The sequence below is a fragment of the Aegilops tauschii genome, chromosome 3 (genome assembly GCF_002575655.3).
Source record: "Aegilops tauschii subsp. strangulata cultivar AL8/78 chromosome 3, Aet v6.0, whole genome shotgun sequence".
NCBI classification, from domain to species: domain Eukaryota; kingdom Viridiplantae; phylum Streptophyta; class Magnoliopsida; order Poales; family Poaceae; genus Aegilops; species Aegilops tauschii.
Genome location: NC_053037.3, coordinates 14514092 through 14539401, shown reverse-complemented (window position 1 = coordinate 14539401; position 25310 = coordinate 14514092). Strand labels below are relative to the sequence as shown.

The 25310-nt window shown below is 47.3% G+C and overlaps 2 protein-coding genes across 2 annotated transcripts; both read right to left on the bottom strand.

Moving 5' to 3' along the window:
* Positions 1 to 1245: 1245 nt before the first annotated feature.
* Positions 1246 to 2111, bottom strand: LOC109757379 (uncharacterized). Its single transcript, XM_020316198.4, has one exon. It carries the CDS (start codon positions 2003 to 2005, stop codon positions 1505 to 1507), a length of 501 nt encoding a protein of 166 aa, XP_020171787.1. The 5' UTR covers positions 2006 to 2111; the 3' UTR covers positions 1246 to 1504.
* An 18114-nt stretch (positions 2112 to 20225) lies between these two features.
* Positions 20226 to 24998, bottom strand: LOC109757376 (alpha-xylosidase 1). The gene is made up of 3 exons (XM_020316196.4): positions 24487 to 24998; positions 23338 to 23996; positions 20226 to 22341 (listed from the first exon to the last, which is right to left on the bottom strand). Exons 1-3 carry the CDS (start codon positions 24753 to 24755, stop codon positions 20423 to 20425), a joined length of 2847 nt encoding a protein of 948 aa, XP_020171785.1. The 5' UTR covers positions 24756 to 24998; the 3' UTR covers positions 20226 to 20422.
* Between the last annotated feature and the right edge of the window lie 312 nt (positions 24999 to 25310).

Sequence of the window (25310 nt, the reverse complement as noted above, 5' to 3'; positions counted from 1 at the left end):
TTGCTGCTAATGCAGTGCGGTCGATGGGGACAGCTCAGCGCGCCCGGCTCCGGATCCCAGATTTAGAACCGCAATTAGGGGAGGATTTGGTAGGGAATTCGTCATTAGTGGGTGTTGTTTACGACTGGGAGGCGGGTGGAGGGGGAGTGCTCGCCTTGCTGCCAGGTGGGGCCATTGACTCCACACTTTAGCTGTTGGCGGGTAAGGTTAGCATAGCAGGAGGGTGATGGCTTCGCGGGCCGACCCCAAACCAAGTATGTGGCTTGGTTGGGGCCTTCGGCTTTAGATGTTAGGCCTTCGTACTATCCGGCGGAGGGGTGATCACGAAGACGAATTTGATGGGTACCGTGCGCACGCAAAGACGTCTTCCCCGTGATGGTCTACTGCAAAAAATGAGGAGTGGTAGTTTGATGACGTATCATAGTAAAATGTTTAATTATCTATTGTAATGTCGTTTTGATGTTTAATGGTAAATGTTTTGTATTTGAGTTTGAAATTTAGATGTATGGAATGAATCATGCTTGAGTTTTATATTTTTTGGCACCACTTTTACATCATGTGTTAAAGCAGCAAGAGCCGGATGCCCAAAAACCATCTCTCCCCTACCCTAAAAATGTTTTCTCCATCACCAAGTTTTTCATCATCTTTGGTTCGTAGGATAGAAAAATCACTGGTAGTGAGATAGACACTTGTTGTAGGAAAGAGATGTCGCTTGGTTTATTGGATTTTCTTTTGCATTATGTCCGGGCTAATGTTTTGCTCTTTGACATGTGATGAAAGACATGAATCCATTGTACAAATTAAAGGGCTTTATACAATTTTTTAGTAGAAAACTTCTGGTTCATGTTAACAGAGAAAAGCAAGGCGATTCAGCCACATTTTGCTGACACGGGAACGCACCGTGGTTCACGAAAACAGAGTTACAGAAACGACGCGACTGTGACAGTTGCCGACATGGGAACGCACTCCAGTACTCCACCTCCGGCTCCAGAAATTCAGGAGTTGCTCTTCCTTTCTTTTCCGCGCCGTTCTAGCATCGTTTGCGCGCGAAAACCCGGCGCGCTAGCCCGCCCAAATTTCGTCCCGCTCCATTGAAACGATGAAACCAACTGTACAGTACAGTTTGCCACCCTCAGGAGCCCTAGTTAACCCCAGCAACAACTCTGGCGACGAGCCGCATTGCTTGAAGAACGCACATGAGAATGAGCCGAAAAATCAAGACGCAGGGCACAAGAAGAGGGCACGTGAAACTGCATCGCCGTCGAAATTTTTCTTTGTTCTTTGCTTGCATAACAAGGCGTTAAAACTAGCTTCGCTCACTCGCCTAAACTGGGATTAGTAGTAGATGGTAACCTCATAGATTAGTCCGTTCCCCTGTTCCTGTACCGCAAAAGCACTACTGCTGCTGGTAGCACAAATCTATGAGATGGTAACCTCATAGATTAGTAGTAGTTTCTCTCTCCAAGTGGTGGAATGCCGCCCGCATTTTGCGTCCGTCGCTTCTTCACTTGGCGGCGTAGCTGGGGATCTCGTAGATCTGGTGGATCCGCCAGATGTCGTCGTCGAAGGGCTCGGCGGCGGCGGGGCCGACGCCGCTGCCGACGGACAGGAAGTCCTCCTCCACGAACGGGAACCACCCCAGCAGCTTCTCCTCCTCCACCCCGAACGTCCACCACGGCGACCCGTCCATCTCGTCCCACTCCGCCGGCAGGCCGCACGCCACATCCCCTCCTCCTCCCGCGCCGACGCAGACGTCGGGGACGACCGGCGCCGTCTCCGCTGCGGGGGACGCTGCGGCGACGGAGGCAGCAGCGGCTGCCGTCGCGGTCACCGCAGCGGCCTCGCGAGCCGCGGCGGTCTTCTTGCCACCCGCCGTCGCCGCCTTGGGCTGCCGGGGCTGCTTCGCGCGGCGCTGCGGCTTCGGGGTGGGGTTGCTCCCGGCGGCCGCGGGGTCCTGCGGCTCCGGGTCCTGGGCCTTGGGGTTCTGCGCCCTGGTCCGCTTCATGTCGCCGCCGGCCACTTGCTCTGCTTCTTGCGAGCAAGCTCTGCTGCGAGGGGAGAGTGAGAGCGCTGGGGGAGTGTGGGGGTGGGGGCTAGGGTGATACGATGGTGCTTGGGCTTTGCGGCCCTTTTGTACTCGTAGGGCGGGGTGGGGGTCGGGTCCGGGTCGCCTTTTTGGCGGTGCGGCGAGCCACTTGATCGGCACCGGTTCGGTTCAGCGGTGGGCTGAGCCTGGTCGCAGCTTGCACGCCGTCGCCGCCGAAACACATGCGGCTGCCGCCAGCCGCCTTCAGCGCTGGCTGCGTGCGTACGCTGCACCGGGTCCGTCGACCTGACCCCGTGACGGCTACTCTTGTGGATGTGCATGCAACGCAACTGGGCCTGGCCACGTCGCTGTTCTTCCTGGCCTTCCGGTCCGGTCGACAAGGCGACGCAGCGATGGCAATGGTAAATCGCGGTCCGTGCGTTTCGTGACAAATTCACCCTTTTGCTTGTGTACTAATTGTTGCACGTACGCACAGACGGAGATCGCCTCCGTGTTGCACGACATGCGCGTCGCGCTGATCCCGTCGCGGCTCACGTGGAGGCCGGGAAGGTGAGCGCCGAGGGCGGCGTGCATGTGCAGACCGCATGCCGACACCGTGAAGCGTAGTTCAGAGATTCGTTCGTGTATGTAACGTCCAGCAATGCATGCATGCTGCTAGAAGCTGCAAGTGCACAAGTTCCACCGGTTTTCTATCATCATCTCGTAATTAAAATATCTAACTCGATAATACAGTACTTGTTCGTACGTACGTGTACTGAGCCGGTGGAGTGGTTGCGGCAGGTACCACCGGTCGTATCTCGGCATTAAAGCGATCGACGAGGGGCTAGTACTCCTACCACTTCACTTTAAGGGGCCGACATGACGCTGCCCGTATGTCGGCAGTCCGAGAATACAGCAACTGACCGATGGATTGCGAGACGTGGGGCTCGCTCAACTTGGCTGCTGCAACAAGTGGGCGGTGGCCTGTATTTTTATGGCGTCGCGTCAGGACCGGGCGTGATCGGTCGACGACGACGCCACACTGTCCCAAGAAGATCCGGGACGACAGCCGAGGCCGGGATTTTGTCGTTGCTTCGATCCTCCTGTTATGCTCTGGCATGGCGCGCAACTTGGGCGGTCCCGGACGCTGCTGGCCTGGTCGGCCCCGATGTGCCTGCCTGCTGCGCCGGGGTGGTGGGCATGCGTCTGCGTCGCGTGCGCTGGGCCGCTCGCTCCATCGGGCGGTCCGGAGCTGTCCGGGTGAGCGAGCGATGCACGGAAGAATCAACGAGGCAGATATCATCATCGCCCGCCCCGTTCCCGGCCCAACGCGTGCCGCCTTTTTGCAACCCATGATTGTAGCCAAGTATCCCTCGCCGTCTCCGGCGATCAGCGCGCTACCTAGCGAGCGGTGCACGGAAGAATCAACGGGATATCATCATCGTCCCGTCCCCGGCGTGAAGGACCTGGCTATGAGGAATATCTATCACCGTCTCCGGTTGGAATAAGGAATATCTATCACCGCCGGCGATGAGGTGCTGCCTTACTTATATTTGGTGCATTTGTGTTCGCCGTGAACCGGTCGAGTATCGGGTGTTTTCCGCAAACTGTCAGCCTATCATAGTTAAAAAGTCACACCTGCGTTGTGTTTGAGCATCTTCAACAACAGCCCTATAAAAACACAAAAAAAGTGCTTTGAGTAAAATTTAAGGCATCACAAAGTGTTTTCGAAGGCTCGGAAAATGTTCACTGAAATCACGCTGGCGGCGGCCGGGGGGAGGCGGGATGCAGCGGCTAAAACTTTCAAGACGTGTTTTGTTGTTTGCATTAGGCCCAACCAGCCCCGCACGGGAAGAATATGGCATGTTTGATTGCCCGCATACAATGTTCTGCCAGCATCGCACAATGTTTAAATCACCTCTGGACCTGTCTCGCTAGAAACGCTTAGATCTTCAGTTTCCAACGAGTCAGGCCGAGCTGAGCCACGTCGAGCGCACAAGGGTGGGCTCCTTGCAGGAGAAGAGGCTGGAGCGATATGAGCACATATGCAGCGTGTACGTGTTATCTTCTTCTACCTCCACTAAGCTCCTCCCTAATCTCCTTTCTTCCTTGTCCCTTTTAATCTACAACAGTGCTTCAATTCAAGATAAGCTCTAATGAAAAAGATGCACATCGATGTTACGTTTTTATTTTTATGATCGGTTCCTAGTTTCGCCGACCATAAATGCTTAATTTGGTGGTCACGTTTGGAGTTATTTTGAACTATTTTTTTCAAACTCATCGCGCACGATGGACCGTTCAAAATTTCCTTTGACCAGTAGCCTAATCTCGTAGTTTCACATGACATTTGTGTTGCACGTTTTCTGTTTTGACGATCGTAAACGAGAGGATTTACACATTCCTCATGATTGTACATATGCATATGTGTGGTGTGATAAGACACTGTTTAATCATTCCTCTAGGCCGGCGGGGTTTCTCTCGATCTTCTCTCTCGCGTCTTGCTGTAGTGGCATCATCGTAGCCGTCGTTCGTCTCGGCCTTCTCTCCATGATCCTACTGCACTGACGCTGCCATGGTCAGCACATTGTATTTCTTCTCCTCTGTCCTCTGCCTCATAGCCCTCCTATTCGTCCCTCTCAACATCGGTGTTGTTCCTCTTGACCTCCTTGCCCGCGTCCTACTACACTGGAATCGTTTCCGACGCCGGTCATCTCGCCCTTCTCTCTATCGTCCTACTACACTAACGCTGCCATGGCGCGAGCACTGCATTTTTCCTCCTCTGTCCTCTATCTCTGTGCGGACTTTCTCTACGGCGAGTAGGCTAGCAACTAGTTCGCCACGCCGCCGACGGGGTCGCTCGCTCACAGACTCCGTGCTCGTCGTGTCGGATGCGGCGCCATGATCACCGTCCACCATAGTCGTCATGGTCTGACACTCACTGCGTTTCTCCTCCCCCGTCCTCTGCCTAAACACTCCTCTGCACGGACTTTCTCAGCAGCGGCGGCGCTAGTAACTAGTTCGCCACGCCGCCGCCAGGAACACTCGCCCGAGACTCCGTGTGTGTCGTGTCGTTCCTAATATCAAATTGCATTTTTTTTCGCGAATCCACTCTTTTAGTCGTCATCTATCAATGCAAACATCTCCTGTAATTGGTTTGTGAAGATGGCAGTATATTTTCCATACATATTGCTAGTTTATACTCCTGATATTGTACATTCTGAAGTTACAACTTAAATTGTTTTTTTAACCCTCTTCACTTAATATTAAGATTTTCAGAAAGGACTTGAAATGGTGCCCTATGTTTGCCAAGCTAAAAACTGTGTTGCTCAATGACTAGTGTGTGGCTGCTAACTTCACTGGAGAAGTTTAGTTTCTTCAGCACTCGCCAATTATAGAGAGGCTAACCCTTCATCTTTGTGATGGCTTGGTATGTGTACCAACTAATCAACTAAACAATTGAAGGTACCATGTACAGATTTTTCATTTCAGTATTTTTTTTGCCACAGGATTCTGAGATAAAATCAAGTGAAAGCTACAACCCAATGGAATATTTCTCGGTGTCGAAGCATCTCAAGGAAGTAGAAATCTATTGTTGCAAGGAAGATGAAAGGATTTCTCAAATTTTGGAGATCCTTCGTACTCATGGAGTAACTCCCGCACAAATTAACATCGAACGTGGTTTTAGGTCTTCTTCCTGTAAGTATGTTTTACTACAATGCACTATTGTTTGTGTAGTCTGCTTGCGTCAGTAAAAAAAAGAAATTTAGACAGGCAAACTTTGAAATATGTTTTATTTTTTAAAACTAGACATTGAAATATTTGGTAATTTATAAATGAAAAAGCGGGAATTATATTATTAAATGAAGAATGTCTATTAAAATTTCTACAATTCTTCAATAAAGGCCAATATATTAATATCAGGTACACCCAACATCTGCAACAATATCCTGTCTACATATTTTACTAAAAATGCGATCTGGCCAAAGTGGGTGAAAAATGTAAAACAACCAAATAAACAGTGTGAGGTATTATTCACTATTTAGTTCCTTTGAGGGGCTAGGCGTATGGTTCATTTAAGAGCTCATTCTTCCAGTATCTGCATAGTGAGATCAAGTTGTATGTCGGTCTAATCTTCCAAAACAATTTCTTCTGCACTTTTTGCTGCACTTCAATGCCGCTGGCTATTCGATCGTACCTTCTCATGTTTTAATCTGCACTTTGATGTATTCATTGTGTCTTCTATATGATTACACATGCTTCAGTTTCGAGCAGAGGAAGTAGATCAGATGGTCTATTGTTCCTGGTTATTCCAACTTCCATGTCCCTGAATTAATCTTGGCAGCATGGGGTTGCGATGTTTTGTCATTTTCGATCTTGTGCCTGCCACCGTTCCATTCATATGAAAGATGAACTGCTGTCGATATGCAATTTCAGTAGGTTCAGATGTCGCTCTAGTTGTGTTGCACTTTTGCGATTCCCTGAACTCAGTGTCAGGCCACAGCTACTATACCTTTTAAAGGCCTATGATCAATTTATGTTTCTGCAACCTGAATTATGTGACTTATGTAATATAGTACCTGCTTTGTTATATCGACCATATTTCATGATGCTTGGAAGACTGTTGATTAATTGGTTGTTTTTGTTCACATGTTTGGTTCTGATTGTGTTCGATGGATTGCATGAGAGCTGAATGAGATCGATGTATGCCAAGCTATTTAAGTAGTTCCATACTTCGATTTGTGGCCATTACAATAAATACAAGGAACAATGAGGCTACTCCATTTCTTGTTAACAAACGATCAATACATGCGAGCTGCTGGTAGTGGCTTGCTTTTGGTATAACAACTGCTATGTTGCAACTCGGCTGGCTTTCTGGGTTGGCTGAGCATATCACATAACAGAATTACTCCTTTTCCTGGGATAGAAATCAATGTAGCAAAAAGATGAGAAAATAAGTAATTGAAAGATAAAACATTTTGATTTCTTGAGAAGGAACTATTGTGATTAAAACATTTTGGATTATTATTCTATTGCTGCAAACTAATGGAAGTTGCACTAGTAGAAAAAGGACCTAATGTGAGACACACACATTAGTCCCGGTTTGATTTTGGCCCGGTACTAATGGTACCATTAGTGCCGGTTCGAACGGCTATGCATTAATGCCGGTTCGTGTTGAACCTTTAGTACCGGTTCGTGCCACGAACCGGTAATAAAGGGTTGGTGGCAGGCTGGCGTCAGGCCGGGGCCCTACGATCACCTTTAGTACCGGTTCGTGGCACAAACCAGTACTAAAGGGCTAACCTTTAGTACCAGTAACCAGTACTAAAGGGCTAACCTTTAGTACCAGTTCGTGCCATGAACCGGGACTAAAGGGGTCTGACCTATAGTCCCGGTTGGAGACACAAACCGGGACTATAGCGCAATTTTCAAACTATGGCCATTTCAGTTTTGAAAAAATAAAAAAAAATGATAAAAACTTCAAAAAATAAAATCCTTCGAGGGGTAGCTATATTACTACATCTACTAGTTAGGAAAATTTGAGAACTTCAATTTGGACATGTTTTGCAAAAAGTGTAGGGAAAATGTAAAACGGCTATAACTTTTGCATACGATGTCAGAGAAAAACGTATAATATATCAAAAAATTCAGCACGAGAATCCGCATATGATTTTGACGGCCTACGGACTGTTTGAAATTTTTTAGAATCCTCAAATTCCAAAAGGAAAAAAAGATATGCTCAAATTTCAGTTTTTTTGGTTAAATCTGGTCAAACTATGGTCAAACTACTTATTCAAAAAGTATTAATGTTACTACATAATTATTAAAGAATATTAGTGTTACTAAATAATTATTTCAATTTTTTGAATTTTGGTCAAATCTGGTCAAAATGTGGTCAAACTTATTCAAAAAATATTGATGTTGCTAAATAATTACTATTTTTTAGAATAATAGTTTCAAACTCAAACGGTGAAACGTGTGACCTAATGCTCAAGCTAAACTTCTGAGGGTTAATAGGATTGTCAGCTTACATTTGTCAAGAAAACAACAAGTGCAGACTTGGAAAGTAGAGGGAATAGAATTCCGAAGTTAAGCGTGCTCAGGCTGGGGGAGTCAGAGGATGGGTGACCGGCCGGGAAGTTAGACGATTTGAAATGAGTGATCCACACTTGAGTAGTTAAGAGGGGTGATTAGAGACTAAATCATCAAATCATTTAGAAAATTGAAAATCGAAAAAAAATTCAAAATTTTTTTCCAAAATTTTCAGAATTTTTTTTAATAAAAAACCTTTAACACCAACCGATACTAAAGGTCCCCCTTACCACAGCGCGAGCGCCACGTGGTGGGCCTTTAGTGGCGGTTCGTGCCAAACCGGTACTAAAGGGGGGGCCTTTAGTCTCCACTCTTTAGTGCCGGTTGCAGAACCGGCACTAAAGGCCCTTACGAACCGGTGATAAAGCTTCGTTTTCTACTAGTGTTGGGTTATGCATGTCGACTCGCAAAAGTTCATGTTGTGGACTGTGGAGTATTGAAGACAGGAAATCGGGAAATTATGTTCTGTTGGCAAATTGTGGGAACCGACGGACAAGAATTTGATGGTGTTGGTATATTTCTTGCTCTGCTATTGGGAGGAGAAGAGAGGTAACTGATGCAAAGGTGCCCTCGATGCTGTTGTTGATGCTGCTGTCTATGTAGCCTCGCTGACCCTCAGCTAATGTAAGCCTACACACTACTTGCTTTACTGAAATCTCTCGTGGCTTAAATCCTTTATTGTGGTAATTTCAGGATTTTGCATAGGTCCACGTCATACGCGAAAAAAGATCATCCTCATCATACACAAAAAAAGATCCATGCGACCTCGCACTCGGCTGCCCCCTAAGAGCGAGTTCAACAGAGGCGGAGCTATGTTAAGGCCGGGGGAAGGGGGTGGGGGGGGGGGGGGGGCGCTGTCCCCAGCCTTGGATCAATTCCTGAAGAAAATAAATTAAAAGGGCGTAGATTAGATTTTTTTTAGCATTTACTGATGATTTTCGTTTCGCCCCCCAGGTGACCGTGCGGGACCACCTATATCGCGCATAGTCTAGCGCTAATGCTGGTTCCTATTTGGCGCCTTAAGCTCTCGTTACAATACTCCACCCAACCGAGTTTTATTGAAACGTGCCGGCCCATGTACGGGTAATACTTTCTCGTTCGCATCATACACATTAAAATTGTTATTATTTTTCCTCAGCTTTGTTGCTCAGTTTTCCCTAGGACGGGTTTCGTTCATTACCCTTTTCTGTTTTCATTTTTTATTTTGCCTATTTTTTAAAATTCATGAACTTACTCAAATTCACAAAGTTTTTAATATATATTGAAATCCTCAGTTTTTATTCAACTTCATAAACTTTTTTGAAAGCCATAACCTTTTGTTTTCTAAATTCGAGATTTTTTTGAATGGCAGAACCCATGAACTTTTTAGAACACGCTAACCTTTTTCAAATCCCCTGATTTTTTTTCAAATTTATGCACTTTTTCAAATTTATGAACTTGTTGAAGTTTTTATAATTTTTTAGTTTCGCAATTTCTGTGTAACCTGCAAACTTTTGTCAAATTCACGATTTAAAAAAAAGGAGTGCACAAATTTGTTTGAAACTACATACGATACCGATGCCCATGTCAGTATAGTAGGCAATACCGAACGGGGAAGAGAATATCAATGAACCTCATCAGCTAGTGAGCAACCGCGAGAGGGAGTGGTGGCAATAGTGTGCCGCGACCCACGAAGTAATCAAGCGAGCGCCACCGACCCCCTATCGGAGCCTGAAGCGCCAAATAACAGGTCTCAATGTTAGCTGCCCAAACGAGCAACCACCGCTTCCCCGGGTGCGACTATGGGCCGGTTCTTTTGCTGGCCTATATTCCAGCTTATTCTAGAAGCCCAACTAAATTTAATTGCCTAGAAGCCTACTAATTAATACTTGATTAGTAGGCTACTAAAAATATATTTTTGTTTGGGCTTCTATAGGCAGCTTATTCACGAAGGCCAAAAAAGCCACCAAAAGAACTGGCCCTATCTCTCGCTTCAAGCGACACAGAGTCAGCTCTCGCTGAAGGAGCCCGCGAATGGGCCGGTCCAACCAACGTGCGCGCAACCACACGCCCGTGAATGGGCAGGCCCTGCGCGAGGGAGGCCAGTGTCTTATTTTTTATGTTGTTTTTTCACATTTTCCCTACATTTTTATATGTTAGTGATTTATTGAAAAAATAAATCTGATGTATACAAAAAATGTGCAATGTCTATGAGAAAAAGGAGATATAAAAATTATAAGTATTCAAAAATTTTAATCATGTACTGGAAAAATATTAGTGTATAAGACTGTTCTTAATCTATTACAAAATGTAGACTGTAACAAGACACGCGAATCATATGTTTGAAAAATGTTAATGTAGTATTCAGAAAATATTAAATATCTATATAAAATGTTATACATGTATAACTTATGTATCAGATCTATAAGAGAAATATAAGATGTGTATGACAAAATTAGACATCAAAACATATATCTTAAAAACGTTATTCATTTCTATGAGAAAATTTTATTCCTGTATTAAAAAAAAGCTTTGGACCTGAATTTTACAAAGTGTATGATAACAATAGATATTGAAATATTTATTTGGAAAAAATGTTATTCCTGTATTTGAAAAAAGTTAAGCATGTATTAAAACAAATTCTTGACGTATATGAGATATTTAAAAGTGTGCTTTAAAAAAGATCAGAAAAGGAAAAAAAGAAACTCAAATAATGAAGCAAAAGAAAACCGAAGAGAAAAAGGAAGCAAGAAACCAGAGAATAAAAAATTGAAAAAGAAGAAAAGAGGAGAGAACCTAATAAAAAAATTGAGAACAAGAAACAAAAAGAAAATAAATAAAGAAACTTCATAGAAAATGAAGAAGCAAATCAAAAGAAAATGAAAAAGAAAGAAAGAGAAGAAAACAAAACAAAACGGCCACAAACAAGCACATCAAGCGATCGAGCGAGCGAGGAGAAGTGGACGGACCATTACAATGAGCGCAGAAAAACCATCAGGCGAGTGTAACGTAGGACTTGCTCTAAGCGAGAAACCTTCAGGCGAGTGTACCCGCGTGCAGCCCTTTTTCCCCTTTGTTTCTACTAATTTCCATTTTTGCCTCTTTAAAATTGTCATTAATAGAATAAATGTTTAATATTTCTAAAAAATGGTCAAAGAATTTAGAAACTTTCGAAATTTCTAAATATATTTACAAATTGAAAAGAAAATGTTCACAGACTTTATAAAATGTAATCGAATTCGAAAAAAACTTTGTGATTTCAACAAATGGTCAATTATTTGGAAACCTGTCTGCTGATTCAAAAAATGTTGGTATAAACTTCGGAACAAATTCAAAAATTCTAAAATATTACCAAATTTTAGAAAATGTTCATGAGACTAAAATATATTTTTGGATTTCCAAAAATGCCCAGAAATTTGGAAAATATCCTCAGATTTCAAAAAATTGTCATGAATTTGAAATTTACTCTGGTATTTCGGAAAATGTGCACATATTTTAAATAATCATAAATTTTAAAAGTGTACATGAACTTCAAAATTTGTGCGCAACTTTAAAACATAATGAATTTGAGAATCACATAATTGAAAAAACTTACGGATGCGAAATGATTCACGAGTTGGAAAGGAAGTTCATGGATTTGGAAAAAAGAAAAAAGATAAAGAAAAAAGAAAAGGAAGAAGAAGGAAGAAAAAAGAAAAAAAGGGTTATGGGGAGGTCCTAGAACCTTCGCCAACAGATGGGGTGAAAACTGGCATGGGCCAGCCCTCTGTTCAAAAATTTATCCGAATAACCAGTTAATTTACAGATTAATCCGTACTTGTAGGGTCACTGAGTAATCGATAAGCCGATAAATTGTCCAATTAATGGATTAACTTGCCGATTCGGCTATTAATCCCCTGCTCGCCAGCCAACCGAGCAGGTAATAGTTACGATTTCCTCAACAGTGGACCAGCCCATAGAGAGCACCGGGCACGTGTGGGGTACGTGGTAGGTCGTTCTACATGCTGAATAGGATCGCCCGGCAAGACTATAACTCAGGAGCGACTAGCTGACTGGACCCCTTCGGGGGCAACCGTAGCGGTCACTTTCCTAGCCCCTCAAGCGCGCCAAGTGGTGCGCCCAAACGCCGCCACATTTCGCGCTCGGGACACTTTTTTTTCTTTCTGCACATGTTGTCGAGTTTTATGTAGTTTTTTCATGGTTTTTTAACTTTTTGGTTTTTGATTGGTTTTCCGTAGGTTTTGGTGGAAAATATATGTATATCATTTTTTCTTACTTCTTTTAGGAAGCAACGCTTTTGTGCAAGAATCAAAAGATGTGTTTTTGTGACATGAATAGTTGTGCTTCCCGAGATGGGAAAAGCGCAGTCTATGCTTCTGCGAGGAGCGTAGCCTGCCATTCCACAAGAAGCACAGTTGTTCTTTGACGAAAAGCGCAGTCTATGCTTCAATGAGAGAAGCATAACTATGCTTCAACGAGAAGCACAACTATACTTTCACAAACATGGAGAAGAACAACATGTGCTTCGTGAAAAGGAATAAACACGGACTATGCTTCACGAAATGGGGAAAACCCAACATGTGCTTCCATGAAAAGGGGAAAACACAACTGTGCTCTGGGTTCCGCATTTCTTTCGGTTTTGTTTCTTTTTCTTTTTTTGTTCTCGTATCTTTTTCTAGTTTTTCTGGTTTTTTCTGAAAAAAAGTTTGTCGAAACCTATTAATATGGGATCTGATTTCTAAGATCTCGACGCAAGAAATCCAACGATGAAAACAGTTCAAGATTTGGACACATAGTTCAACAGATAAAACATTTTTTAAAATGAATTTACGAAAATAGAGGAAAATTATCAGATTGCGACAAGTGCCACTTGTCTGCAATAGAGATATTTGAAAGTGATCATTGCAAAGGGTACCCCTTAATTAGTGACTTCAGTATAACCCGCTTATTGCGAGACGTTGGGGAGGGTCACCAGTTACTCTTGATGATGAGCACTGGCGGAGCTTAAGCAAGGCCGAACGGGCCATGACCCGCCCAGCTCTGGACCTCCTCCTCACATTTATAGCCAGACCATCCAGCCCACCCAGCCAGGTAGTAAGAATCCCTTGCAGCCAGGCCCACCAGCCCGCCCAGCTTTTTGGAGCAAGCTCCGCCACTGATGATGAGGATGTTATTGATTGTTAACCCATATTAGCCTATTTACATGGAGGAATAGAAAAAATGATGGAAAACTGGACTATTGTACAATACTTACCTTAAGTAACAAGGATATAGAGAGATTGTATAAGGGGATAGGATAGTTATTTTTGAAAAAGACTTGTTATTAATTCCTTAACTTAAGAAAGAATAATAATAATAATAATAATAACAGAGATACATAACGTAAAAAAAGAATATATAAGACAATACTCGACCTCCCCTTACATATTTAGTTTCTTCTCCTATAGAAAAAACTAGCAAGACCACTCCATTGGTAATTCCATCGATAACACCCATATCAAAAAACTTTCTTAGCTCGGTTAACCCTCTTATACCGAGGTAAAAGCCCTAGTAAAGAAAATATCTACATAACCATGATTATGTGATCAATTGTGTATTTTATGTTTACTTGATCGAAAAATTGTTTTCTAGAATTTCTCACCAACAGTGCTCCTTTAATGGGCTGGCCCGTTACACCTTAGCACTGGGTTTCCTCTACGAATGTACCTTTTGTCCTTTTAAAACCATATAGTGCAAAAATGAAGCACCGGTTCTCCTCTATGAACTGTAGCACTACTTTTTTACTTTCTTTATATTTTGAAGTATATATATGTTCAAAATTACTTTACTTAAGCTTATAACATGGTTCGCCGCATATTGATTTTTTTCCGTGAAATGTAAAGATGTTCAAGGAATTTTTAAAACTCTTCATACGATTCAAAAAAATTTGTAACATGTAAAAAAAATATTCAAACGTTTCAACATGTGTTAATGACATTTTAAAAAAAGTTTATGAAAATGTAAAAAAAATCACATATTAAGGTTTAAATTAGGTCCTTGATGTATTTACATTCGTGTTTTACACTCTTCCTCCCAACCTGGCGGGGCATCTCACGGAACAACGACTATGTTCTCTTGAGATGATGGCGGAATAAAATCTTAGCATTTGTATCCACACAAGCATTGAATGGATCTTTTTATTTTTGTTCATGAAAATGTAGTGTTTTGCGAAAAATAAACTCTTTCCATGTTATATATGTCTAAATTGGATTGAAATATAATTGCATGATAAAAAATATATGTTTAAAATAGCAGAGTTCAATGTTGTATCTTGGTCTTGTTTGTTAGTGAATGCAATCTGAGCATACGCATGATTTTGGTAATTGTTACCCTTAGTTTGCTCGCAGGTAGGAGTTTATAGTCTTTAGGTAGATACACATGGTTATGTAATTGCCGGAGTATTCTTTACCTGTTATGGGTTTTAGGGTATGCAATATATGTGTTCCCGAATAGCGCTTTGTATAGGAATTGCTTGCATTTTGTTATCATGAGAAATCTATCATAATTTGTAGTATGAAAACCTCATGGGTATACAAGGAAAATTTTTAGATTGTCCTTAGTGCCATGGCCGTCTGCACCATTGGCAATGAGAGAAGACGCGCGAGACGGGAGGATGAGGTTGGTGACGAAACTTCCCTCCCACCTGAACAGTTAGCTGATAGAGAGTGCTCCAAACCAACGTCCACCATAAATTATGGTGTTTTGGAGCCGAGCAACGACTCTGTTAGAGTGGTCATTTCATCAAAAATCGTTATATAAATGATGAGTTTTTCTGAAGAGTCACCATAATGACCCAATCACCATAACAGTTGTAGATATGGCGATTCTCACACAAAAAAAGGCACTCTAGCAGACTTGTCATAATTTATGTAGCGTCCCCCATATTTGTCCTCCAGGTAGTGTCTCGGGGCCAATGTTTGGGGGTGCTCTACATGACATAATGTGGTCTTCACCTCATATGGGATGGCAGAGAGATTAATAAAACTTGTTTTATTCACAATTCCGTCTCATAATATAGAGACTCTTAGTTTGCGCATCACCTCGGCAACCTTCACACTCAATATCTATATAAAAAGGGTCAATATGACAACTCTAGCTACTAAGTTTGTTCTTAGCATCTCGGCTCCTATGCTCAAATCCGCCCACACGACAGTGTGAGGCCTGCAGAACAAATGTGTCCCACCAGCACGCATGCTCGTGCCCATGTCTACTCCCCGCAGGATACATGGTCCGTCCCTTTCATCTCATCCTCACGTCCCGACCGGTGGACCCGAGATAGCAGCAAGCAGGCTGGTCCCGTGGCCGCACACACACTGCCCCAAGAAGATCCCATATCCATGCGGGTAGCAGCACCGATCTCATGCATGCATGCATGCATGTCACGCTGGCCGCCACCACCGGTCCACGTACTTGACGCGACAAAGCCTCACTCTATCACGCGCCTAGCCTGTCCAAAGCAGCCCCGCGATCTCGTGTCATTTCGCCGCACAGGCGCACGCCAAAACCAGCGGTCCACGGCCACGTGTCTACATATCCTGTGACCGAGGCTGTGATTGTCGGCCAAAACCACTTAACCACTAATAGTGACGAGTTTAAACGAAAATGACGGACCTATTTGACACCTTGTCACTACTGCACTGCACATAAACCGTGTTGTGTTCCCTACGCATGGCAACGTGCTTACGTGTTGCGCTCTTGTGTACATGGTCGCGTAACACTCAGAGTGTCACGCAAGCCATCGTCGCGTCAGGTGGCTAGCAGCCATCGTCGTAATGAGCGGCTGTTTGGTTCTAGGGCTAATCATGCCACACTTTGCCATACAATATTGTCACACTTGTCTAAGGTTAGTTCTTCAAAATGAGAGCCACAAGTTGGCAAGGTTAAGGGAATTTGCCGCATTTTTTGAGTGTATGTAATGTGGGATCTTGGTGTGGCTTGCCTAAGGTGTGTCTTGAACCAAACACCCACCCAAATTGATCAAACTTGCCTAACCTTAGGTGTGGCAGCCTTAGGCAAACTTTAGTCTCAAACCAAACAGCCCCTGCCCCTGAGTTGCAGTGCCATAATTCGTGGTCTACCGTCAACCGCAACCGATCGATTCGTTACAAGCGCTTGTTACGGGACCACATCTTTGAACGTATCCGGGATACTCTAGCTAATCTCTTGCTTGTGCTTGCATGGCCAGTAACACTTGAATCGATCACTAGGCATCAATGCAAGCTAGCAAAGATCACCAGGACTCCAGGAGAATATATGTTTGCAGTAATCATCTAGAAATATATGCTTACAGTCGATCGGTCACGTACGTACGTCTGCTTTGGACTTTGGTGATTAACATGTACTGTAATCGAAATTGCTGCAGTAAGATGTTAGTCGACGAGGCATGTGATCTGTTCATGGGGCCTCCACACACATTGCACATGGGGTGATGGGATCAGAGTTTTGGCCGTGTGTAAAGACTCGTGACATGTGGATTGAGGAGGCTGAAGCGCCTTGGGGTGTAGCCTGTGTGGCGTGTACCGGTGTCTGGCATCGTGACTGGTTTGTCGCGCCTTTCCCCAACATATGCATGCACGGATTCACCGTCGAGGCGTGTTAGGCCGTTGCTCCACGACATGGACTAACGCTCAGAGGTGCAGCCGTGCAGGCAACGGATATTTCTTGGTGTCAACCGTTTGCCTCACGCAAAATCTTGCGGATTTGATACGTACACGTCAGATGCCTGAAACTTTTATTCTAAAAAAAAGGGATGCCTGAAACTTTGTTTCAGTCGAGTTTTTGTTTCCCTCGAGGCTGAAGTTTGGGCGACATGAGAGCGCAGCGACTAGCCTCCACCCCAACGAGGTCGAGCCAGGACCTCGTCCTAGACGGGGATGACGCTGCGAGTGGCAGCGAGTTGCAGTGGCCTAGGAAGAGGGAGGTTGACGGGTCCAGGTCGAGCTACAGTGACGGGTCAATGTCGGCGGAATTTAGAGGGATGGTCACGGCGGCAAAAAGCACGGTGATGAGGGTAGGTTGATGGAAGGAAGAAGAGAAAAATATGATTCACACTGTCGGTGTGTGATGGTTGCTGGACGTTGGATGATGATCCAACGAGTAAAATTTGCGATGATAATATAATGGGACTCAACTATATACAAATCCGACGTCAGATTTTTACCATGATAGTCAAACATTTTTATGACAATTTTAGTTCATAAAAAATGTCCTCATCTAACAGGAATTGACATCTATAATGGTTCTAAATTTGAGTCGTCGCGAGAAAAAGTGCAGTTTTTGCCAATATTTGCCATGCGTTGCTAAAGGTAATTATCATCTCACGACAACCATAAAAATGTCCTCGTGTTTTACAGGTACCTCTCTGGCTATAATATGTATGCAGTTTGCGCCACCAAGCATAGCCCAGGCTGGTGCTACGTAGTTAGGGCATCTTCAACGGCAACCCGCAAAAAAAGCTCCCGCATCCGCCCGCGGACAGGGGGATCAGTCCACGGACACGGATGCGGGAGGCACCCATTCAACGCTAGCTGCATACATTTCAAACCGCATTTTAACTAACCGGACGGAATTCATTCAAACCGGCCAATATCCATTAAAGTTCGGATAGGAAACAACACAAATCATCTATACATAGCATGCAAATCAATTCTAGTACAATAAGGTCTCAAATTTGACTAGATCCCGAATGTCCAACAAGTTTTTCAGGAACGGATCATGTCCTCCCACACATACTTTCCCTTCAGTTTCATCTAGCAGTGTGTGCACGTAAATGGCCATCCCGCTGACCTGTGGTACAACACGGCTCCAGGGCGGAAAGCTCCGTCGGAACGGCGAGCGGACGCGTTGTTGCTCGTTGCGGACATCCGGCAATGGCTTTGTGGCGGTCGGAGACGAACAGCAGCAACGACGGAGGTGGAGGGTGCGGATACAAAGTCAGAGGGAGAAGGGGCAGAGTGGAAGAAAAATGAGACCGTGAGGGGGATTGGGTGGGCCAGGAGTGTCGGAAAGCGATGTTTTGGGTGTCTGGACTCCGACAAACCTCCCGCACTTTTGTCTTCAATTTGCGGGAGAAATCATGTCCTGACCGTCCCACGGACCGATACAGATCGGCGTTGGATTGCCTCCGCGGTCCGGACAGCGTGATCTGAACGGTTACGAAAGGTTTACGGGTCCGCCTTGAAGACGGCCTTAGGCAGTTGCATAGAAAACGTAGATGTTTGTTTTACTTGATTTCGTCATTGGCAACAGTCAGAAAAGCCAATCAACCTACCGTAGACGAGAGCCAGCAAAGCCATCTGCCGAACGGGATCGAATTCCTTCCATGATTTGGCCTGCATGCTCTGCTTGCGAGCGGTCGGCGCCACTTCGATCCGTCAAAGATTCCAGCAGCCAGCTTTATCTAGTCCTCGACTCCAAACGGTATTTGGCGCCAATCCACCGCAAAGAAATAAAAGGTGTTGGCGCCAATTCCTGTAGCGACAAAAGGGCAGGTGAAGCACAGCAACAGAGAGCATGAATCACCGTGCGAAATCAGTCCTGAGTGTTTAGCATCCCACGGCGCTGTCACTGACCCTGACTATGCAAGACTTCGAGGAGCAAAGAAAGCAACAATGTGAAAATCGAGTAAGATGTCTGCTGGGTCTGGAGAACGAACATGCCTCGTGGACATTAATTGCCGCCCTCTGGTCATCTGGTGCATTGCCATTGCATGTACGCCTATCTCGATTTTTTTTCTTGTCATCCTCTTTTTGAGCTGCGGATTTTTTTTTGTCTTCATCTTTTGTAACATAGATGATGTCGCGAAAGGACTTTTGTAACATCAGTGAGCTTGCGAAGTGAACGCCGTCCACCGGGCACCACTTGCAATCACCGGCATGAAGCTCAAAGACCACATCACGCCAATCACTAGGCAACACACATCCTATAGCTACTAATGGCGGGCGGCGGCGGAAGGGGGTGGGGAAAGGGTGCGGGGTGAAATGTCCCTCCCGCCAACCGCTTTCCTGGGATACGGGGCATCGTAGGGGCAAGGCGAAAACCTGTGTTTTTGCGGGTTGGGGTCGGGATTTTGCCGCGCCCCTCAAAAAAATTTACGGGTCGGACACGTTTGCGGGGTCTGGTCAGGCAGCATTTCCCGCGCCGACCCGTATTTTGACGGTTATTTTGTGTGTCGCGGCTTTATACATGGTCTATTAGAGATGCTCTTAGATGTCCAGAAAGAAGACATGTCTTTTCTTTGCCGGTATTTCTTGATGAGATTTGCGGAGGGAAAAGACAGACGTAGGATGTTAGGGTATCTCCAACCGTGGATCCTTAATAGGGTCTGGACATCAGACCGCTTGATCCGTCGTGGGTGGCCCAACTGCGGCTTGTGTCCTCTCTGCAAGCAAGTGCAGGAGTCCGCGGCCCACCTTCTCTTCCAATGCCGCTTCTCTTTGCGCATCTGGAATGACATTCTCCCGTGGCTCGGAATGCACCACATCTCTACTTCTTCTTGGTCGGCGAGCGCTTCGGTCAAAGGATGGTGGAACGATAACCTTCAGATTCGTCTCGGCTCGCCCAAAGCCCTTGCCTCATTGATGATGCTCATCTCATGGGAGATTTGGTCCGAGCGCAACGCGAGAGTCTTTCGCAACGTTGCAGTCCCTCCGGTGGTAATCGTTAACAAGATCAAGCAAGAGGTGTCGCTTTGGGCTTTGGCAGGTGCCAAGCACTTGGGTATTGTAATGCCGCGAGAGTAATCTTTTACCTTTTGCCGCTTGCGGCTTTGTCTGAAACCTTCTTCTTAATCAATGAAATGGCAAATCTTTTGCCTCGTTTCAAAAAAATTTGAGAAGTGGACCTGGACACGATGGTGCATCCTTGCAGATCGGGGTTCAACTCCCGTCGGGAGCGAATTTTTCCACGATCTCATTTAGGTGGGCTTTTTCTATAAAAATATCTGCTGGGTGCTAGTGCCCATAAACTATGTAAACTAATGTAAGACGGTTTAGGTCACTTGAGGGATACTTAATTAATTGATGGGGCAAGCTTTTCCTCATTTTGGAAGAAAAAAATAGCTCCAAGGGAAAACTTGATATGCAGAGCAAAATGGCCGAAATGCAGTTTTATTGTTCCCTGCAAGAGTGAGCTTCAATGGCGAATCAGAGTTCAGAAAATGGTGTTCGAGGGTAAGTAACCAACCCCCACACAAGTTACGGAACCACTAGACTCTAGATTAGATACGCGAGTAATCAAACGAAGAACGGGCATGCAGATGGAAGCACAGGCAAATGTAGCTCGATTAACCTATGCTTCGATGTGCATGTTCCACGTCATGGTGAAGCTCTTCCCCAGCGGCAACGCCAGCCCGCCCACCTCCATCGTCACGCCCCTCTTCTCACCCTCCACGGCGTCCTCTTCTTCTCCTTGGCGCAGCACCTGCGCGGCGTCCGCGGCCGCGAAGTAGGGGCTCGACGTGGCGACGGCGGTGGCGTCGTCCGCGCCGTCGACCTGGATGGCGAGGTCCTTGCCGGCGCCGTGTAGCCCCAGCACGGTGATCTTCTCGATGACGAGCCCCTTGTGCATGCTGTAGCTCCCCAGGGCCACGTCCGACAGCACCGTCACCTCCCTGCCGCCGCGCACGGCCGCGTGGAACCGCGCGTATGTCGCCTGCCCCTCCGCCAGAACCATGGCCGGCCGCTCGTCGTCGTCCACGTACACGGCGCCCTCCGCGTCCGCGTCCTCCGCGCCCAGCGGGAACGCGACCACCAGCGTGAACGGCGTCGCGCGCGCGTCACGGGAGATGGTGCCGCCGCGCTGCAGCGGCAGGACCGTGCCCTGGTGCACGTGCACGTTCACCTCGTTCAGCGGGGCCGGGAGCCTGACGGCGGCGCCGGAGCCCGTGGACACCACCGCCTTGCTCGTGTCGAACAGGTTGTACCACGTGCCCGGCGGGAACACCGCGTCCACGGAGCTGGCGCCCTGCTCGAGGACGGGGGACACCATGACGCCGGCGCCGAGGAGGAACTGCCTGCTCACGCCGTAGCACGGCGCGAAGTCCGGGAAGGAGAAGAAGAGCGGGCGCGCCACGGGAGCGCCGGTGAGGTGCGCCTGGTAGTTGAGCGTGTAGAGGTACGGGAGCATCCTGTAGCGCATGCCGAGCGCGTTCCGGGCCGACCTCGCCACGGACTGCCACTGGTACAGCTCCTGCCTCGGGGAGGCGAAGTTGGCGTGGTCCCTGGAGAAGGGGTAGAAGGCGCCGAGCTCGATCCACCGGCTGCAGAGCTCCTCCAGCGGCGGCGGGCTGGCCGGGTAGAAGCCGCAGATGTCGGAGCCGACCATGGGCATGCCGAAGATGCCGAAGTTGAGCATTGTCGAGATGGAGTAGCGGAGGTCCTCCCAGGTGCCCTTGTTGTCGCCGGTCCAGTGCGCGGCGTAGGCGCCGGAGCCGACGAACGTGGACCGCGTCAGGATGAACGGCCTCTTGCCCTGGATGCTCTGCAGCCCCTTGTGCGTGGCGATGGCCTGCGAGAAGCCATACAAGCTGTGGGCATTGTACTCCAGGATGCCATTGTAGTGCACGGCGCTGGTGGCGATGGTGTTGTAGCCGAGACGGGCCGACTTCCCGGAGGCGTTGATCTTGTACGGCGGCTCGTCCCACCTGGTGTTGGTGATGTTCTTGCAGTCCAGGCAGCACAGCCACGGCTCCTTCGACGTCGGGTCCGGGCACCGGTGCGTGGTCGGGATGGTGCATTTGCCGGTGCAGAAGTTGGAGGCCTCGTTCATGTCGATCCAGAGGCCGTCCACCGGGACAAGCTCGTGGAACCGGCGCACCTCGTCGATCCACCACGAGGCGCCGTTCGGGTTGATGAAGTCCGGGAAGTAGACGGGGCCGGGCCAGACCTGGGCGAGGTATGGCTGCCCGTCGAGCTTGATGAAGATGTCGCGGTCCATGCCGCGCTGGTACACGCCGTAGGTGCTGTTCACGTTGATGCCGGGGTCGATGAGGACAATGTACTTCATCCCGCGCGCGTGGATCTTGTTGAGGAACGCCAGCAGCTTGGGGCGCGGGTAGTTGACGGGGCTGAGCGTGAAGTCCTTCCTGGCGTCCATATGGTCGTCGTCGTTCCAGATCACGTCGAGGGGGATCTGCGCGCTCCGGTAGTTCTCCACGACATCCTCGACCACCGAAAGGTTATGGTATCCCCACCTGCATTGGTGGAACCCTGTAAACAAGAGCAAAAATCAGTAAGACATTTGCAGATGCTAATGTCATTTTCTTTTTCAAATGCTCTGTGCTGGATGTGGAGGAATTGCTGCAGAGTAAAAAACATTCTACATTTACATAAGTGTGAGCTGGAGGTATTGGTGATAGCAACTGGACCACATCTACATAAGAAGTTTACATAAGAGGTTCGCAGATTGCAATGTTAAAATTCAAATGCTGAATGTGAAATGGTCATTGCGGAGTAAAAAACTCTACGTTTACAGAAGTGTAAGATGCAGGTATTTGGTGGTAGCAATTGGACCACATCTACTGCAAGAAATGCAATGCAAGACAAGTGCTGTGATTTATTGCCGTTTGGTATTGTCTCTCAGGTCTCTTGACCATATTCAGAGCAAGTTTTGTCTTTGGTTTTTGCGGAGACATTCTCAGAGCAAAGCTGGTCCACGAGCTGGGAATATCACTAGGATGCAAGTAAAGTCTTCCAGTATCACGTGAGAGATAGCCAACAATATCTACCAGTAGGAAGATTCATAACACGGGTATTCAAGATGGTATCAAATTAGTGAGCATCAATAAGTTACTGAGCCCACTGCCATTCTGAATCGAACCTAGTATTATACTACATTTATTGACAGAAACAAATACTACAAAAAATTCCACGGATAACAAAGACAGAACTGAACAGGTGTTCAGACAATGAAAATTTATACCGTATCTTCTTGGAGCAAAAGTTCAGACAATGACAGATTCAGGAGTACACGGAGGCTATTTTTCTGGATGGGCCTTCAGATGATGCCTGGCTGGCATATACGAATGACTAGTGCTACTTTGAACAAAGGTTACTACTAATTAAGGGGAGCTAGATATAATTGTGGTTACTATTCTTGGTGGAATTTGGCTCATTCCATATGTAGCAGCATTGGCTAAAGAAAACTAATTAACATGAACAAAATAAAATATATCAAGGCAGGCAGAGAGTTGATGGGTTGGTTACCAAATGCCCAATACGGCATGGGCGCGGGGCGGCCGATCATGGCGGTGTACTGGTCCACCACGGCCAGCGGCGTCGGCCCGGCGAAGAAGTAGAAGTCGAGGAGGCCGCCGATGACCTTGTAAGTCAGCGAGGTGCCGGTGTAGAACACGTCCATTCCGTTGCTGTTGAGGAGCAGCACGGCGTGCGCGACGCCGCGGCCGCCGATGTTCCGGAGGTCGACGTACACCGGGTGGGAGCCGTAGAGGTCGGTGTTGAGGTTGATGGCGGAGGCGTCGGTGGTGTAGAGCGTGTAGGGGTCGTTGGGCCGGAGCTTGATGCCGCCGGGCTGCGTGTTCTCGCCGAGGCCGTAGAGCGCGGCGTCGCCGGGCAGCCGCGTGGACACCTCCAGGTACTGGTCCTTGAACACCAGCGGGGCGCGGCTGGTGTTGAAGAGGGTTTGACGGGTGGATTTGCGGTGCACGGCGAACCAGAACGGGTCGCGGCCGTAGGTGAAGACGAGGTCCTGCCCCGGGTACTCGCCGGCGGTGAAGGGGGCGCCGCCGGCGGTGGCGGGCCCGAGGGGCGGGGATGGCTCCCGCGGGAGCAGGTCGTAGGGGACCTCCCACCTCTGCTTCTCCGCGTCCGTTATCTGCACCCGCACCCTGTCCTTGGTCTCGTGCCTGCACAAGTAGCACCGCGAACGCATTCCACCATTAACAAAATGCACGAGCTTGCATTTCACTAGAATACTAGTGTAGTAATAAATTAGGAGCACTCATGATTGGAATGCATATATAATACTCCACTAATCCGGCCGGCTGGACGGATTAATCATGGAAGCAATGAACACACATTGTACCAGTACTAAAATATGGGAAACAAATTATAAGCTGGGCATTGTTATGCGTCTAATCTCTTGGTTTCTTGAGCATGTTTATGCCTGTGGTTCCATTCACAGACCAATTCCCTCGAATTTGGGATGCTGTTTTCACCTTTTCTTGAGAACAGATCGAACAGGGAATCATTGCAAGCACGAACAAACATTCCCCTCAAACAAAGATAAGTAGTAGTAATATTCGTACTAGCACAGCCGGTGGAATCAACATAGAGCACTGCGAATTAGTACTACTAAAAAGAAAAAAAACTGCGGAGAAAAGAAAGAAGCTTTACTTGACGAAGAGCCTGAGGCGGGGGATGTCAGGGCCGTAGGTGGAGGAGCGGCGCTTCACCTGGAGGCAGCCGACGAGGCCGCCGCCGTTGGGGCGCTGGACCAGGGACACCAGCTTGTACCCGAACCCGGCCGGCTTGGGCGGCGCCGCCGGTGCCTTGGCCTTTGCCTTGGCGGTCGCAGAAACGCCATTGCTGCTGACCGCCAAGGCCAGGAAGAGGAGCACAAGGGACCGCCATGGCAGGAGGTGGGGAGGCGAGCGAGGGAGCATTGCTGGCCGTCCGTGCTTGTCCCGCCGGCCGGATTCTCCTTCCACTCCCCGCTCACTGGCGGAGCACACTGCGCTCGCACAGAGACGTGTCGCAGGTGTGGATTGTGGGAGAGTCAGATGGAGCAGAGACGGATAGGGAGTGAGACAGAGGGAGCTGTAATGATGCGAGTAATGAGGGGAGAGAGAGCGAGCGAGCGATGTCAGTGTGCGGCGGTACACTGCATGCGTCGAGTGATGAGTGGCATGTTCAACGGGTGCGCAGCACCGTCCTCCTTTATAGCCGCCGTATCCTCTCGGGGTACCCTGCATCGCAGCCTGACCGGTGGGGTCGGGTAAACCGCGGCATGGTTGTCACTCACTCACTCACTCCACGCAACCAAGGCCAGGGATTCATCAACTCAATGATGATTCTATCCTGATTCTCTCTTGCGTAACCTTGTAGAAGGTTTAACAATTGCTCTCTTCAAAACATACTTATTATCATGGGACGGAGGGAGTGGTGAGTAATAAAGGGTTTTTTCTCGGGTATTGAGTGATGAAAGGTTGTTTTTAGTG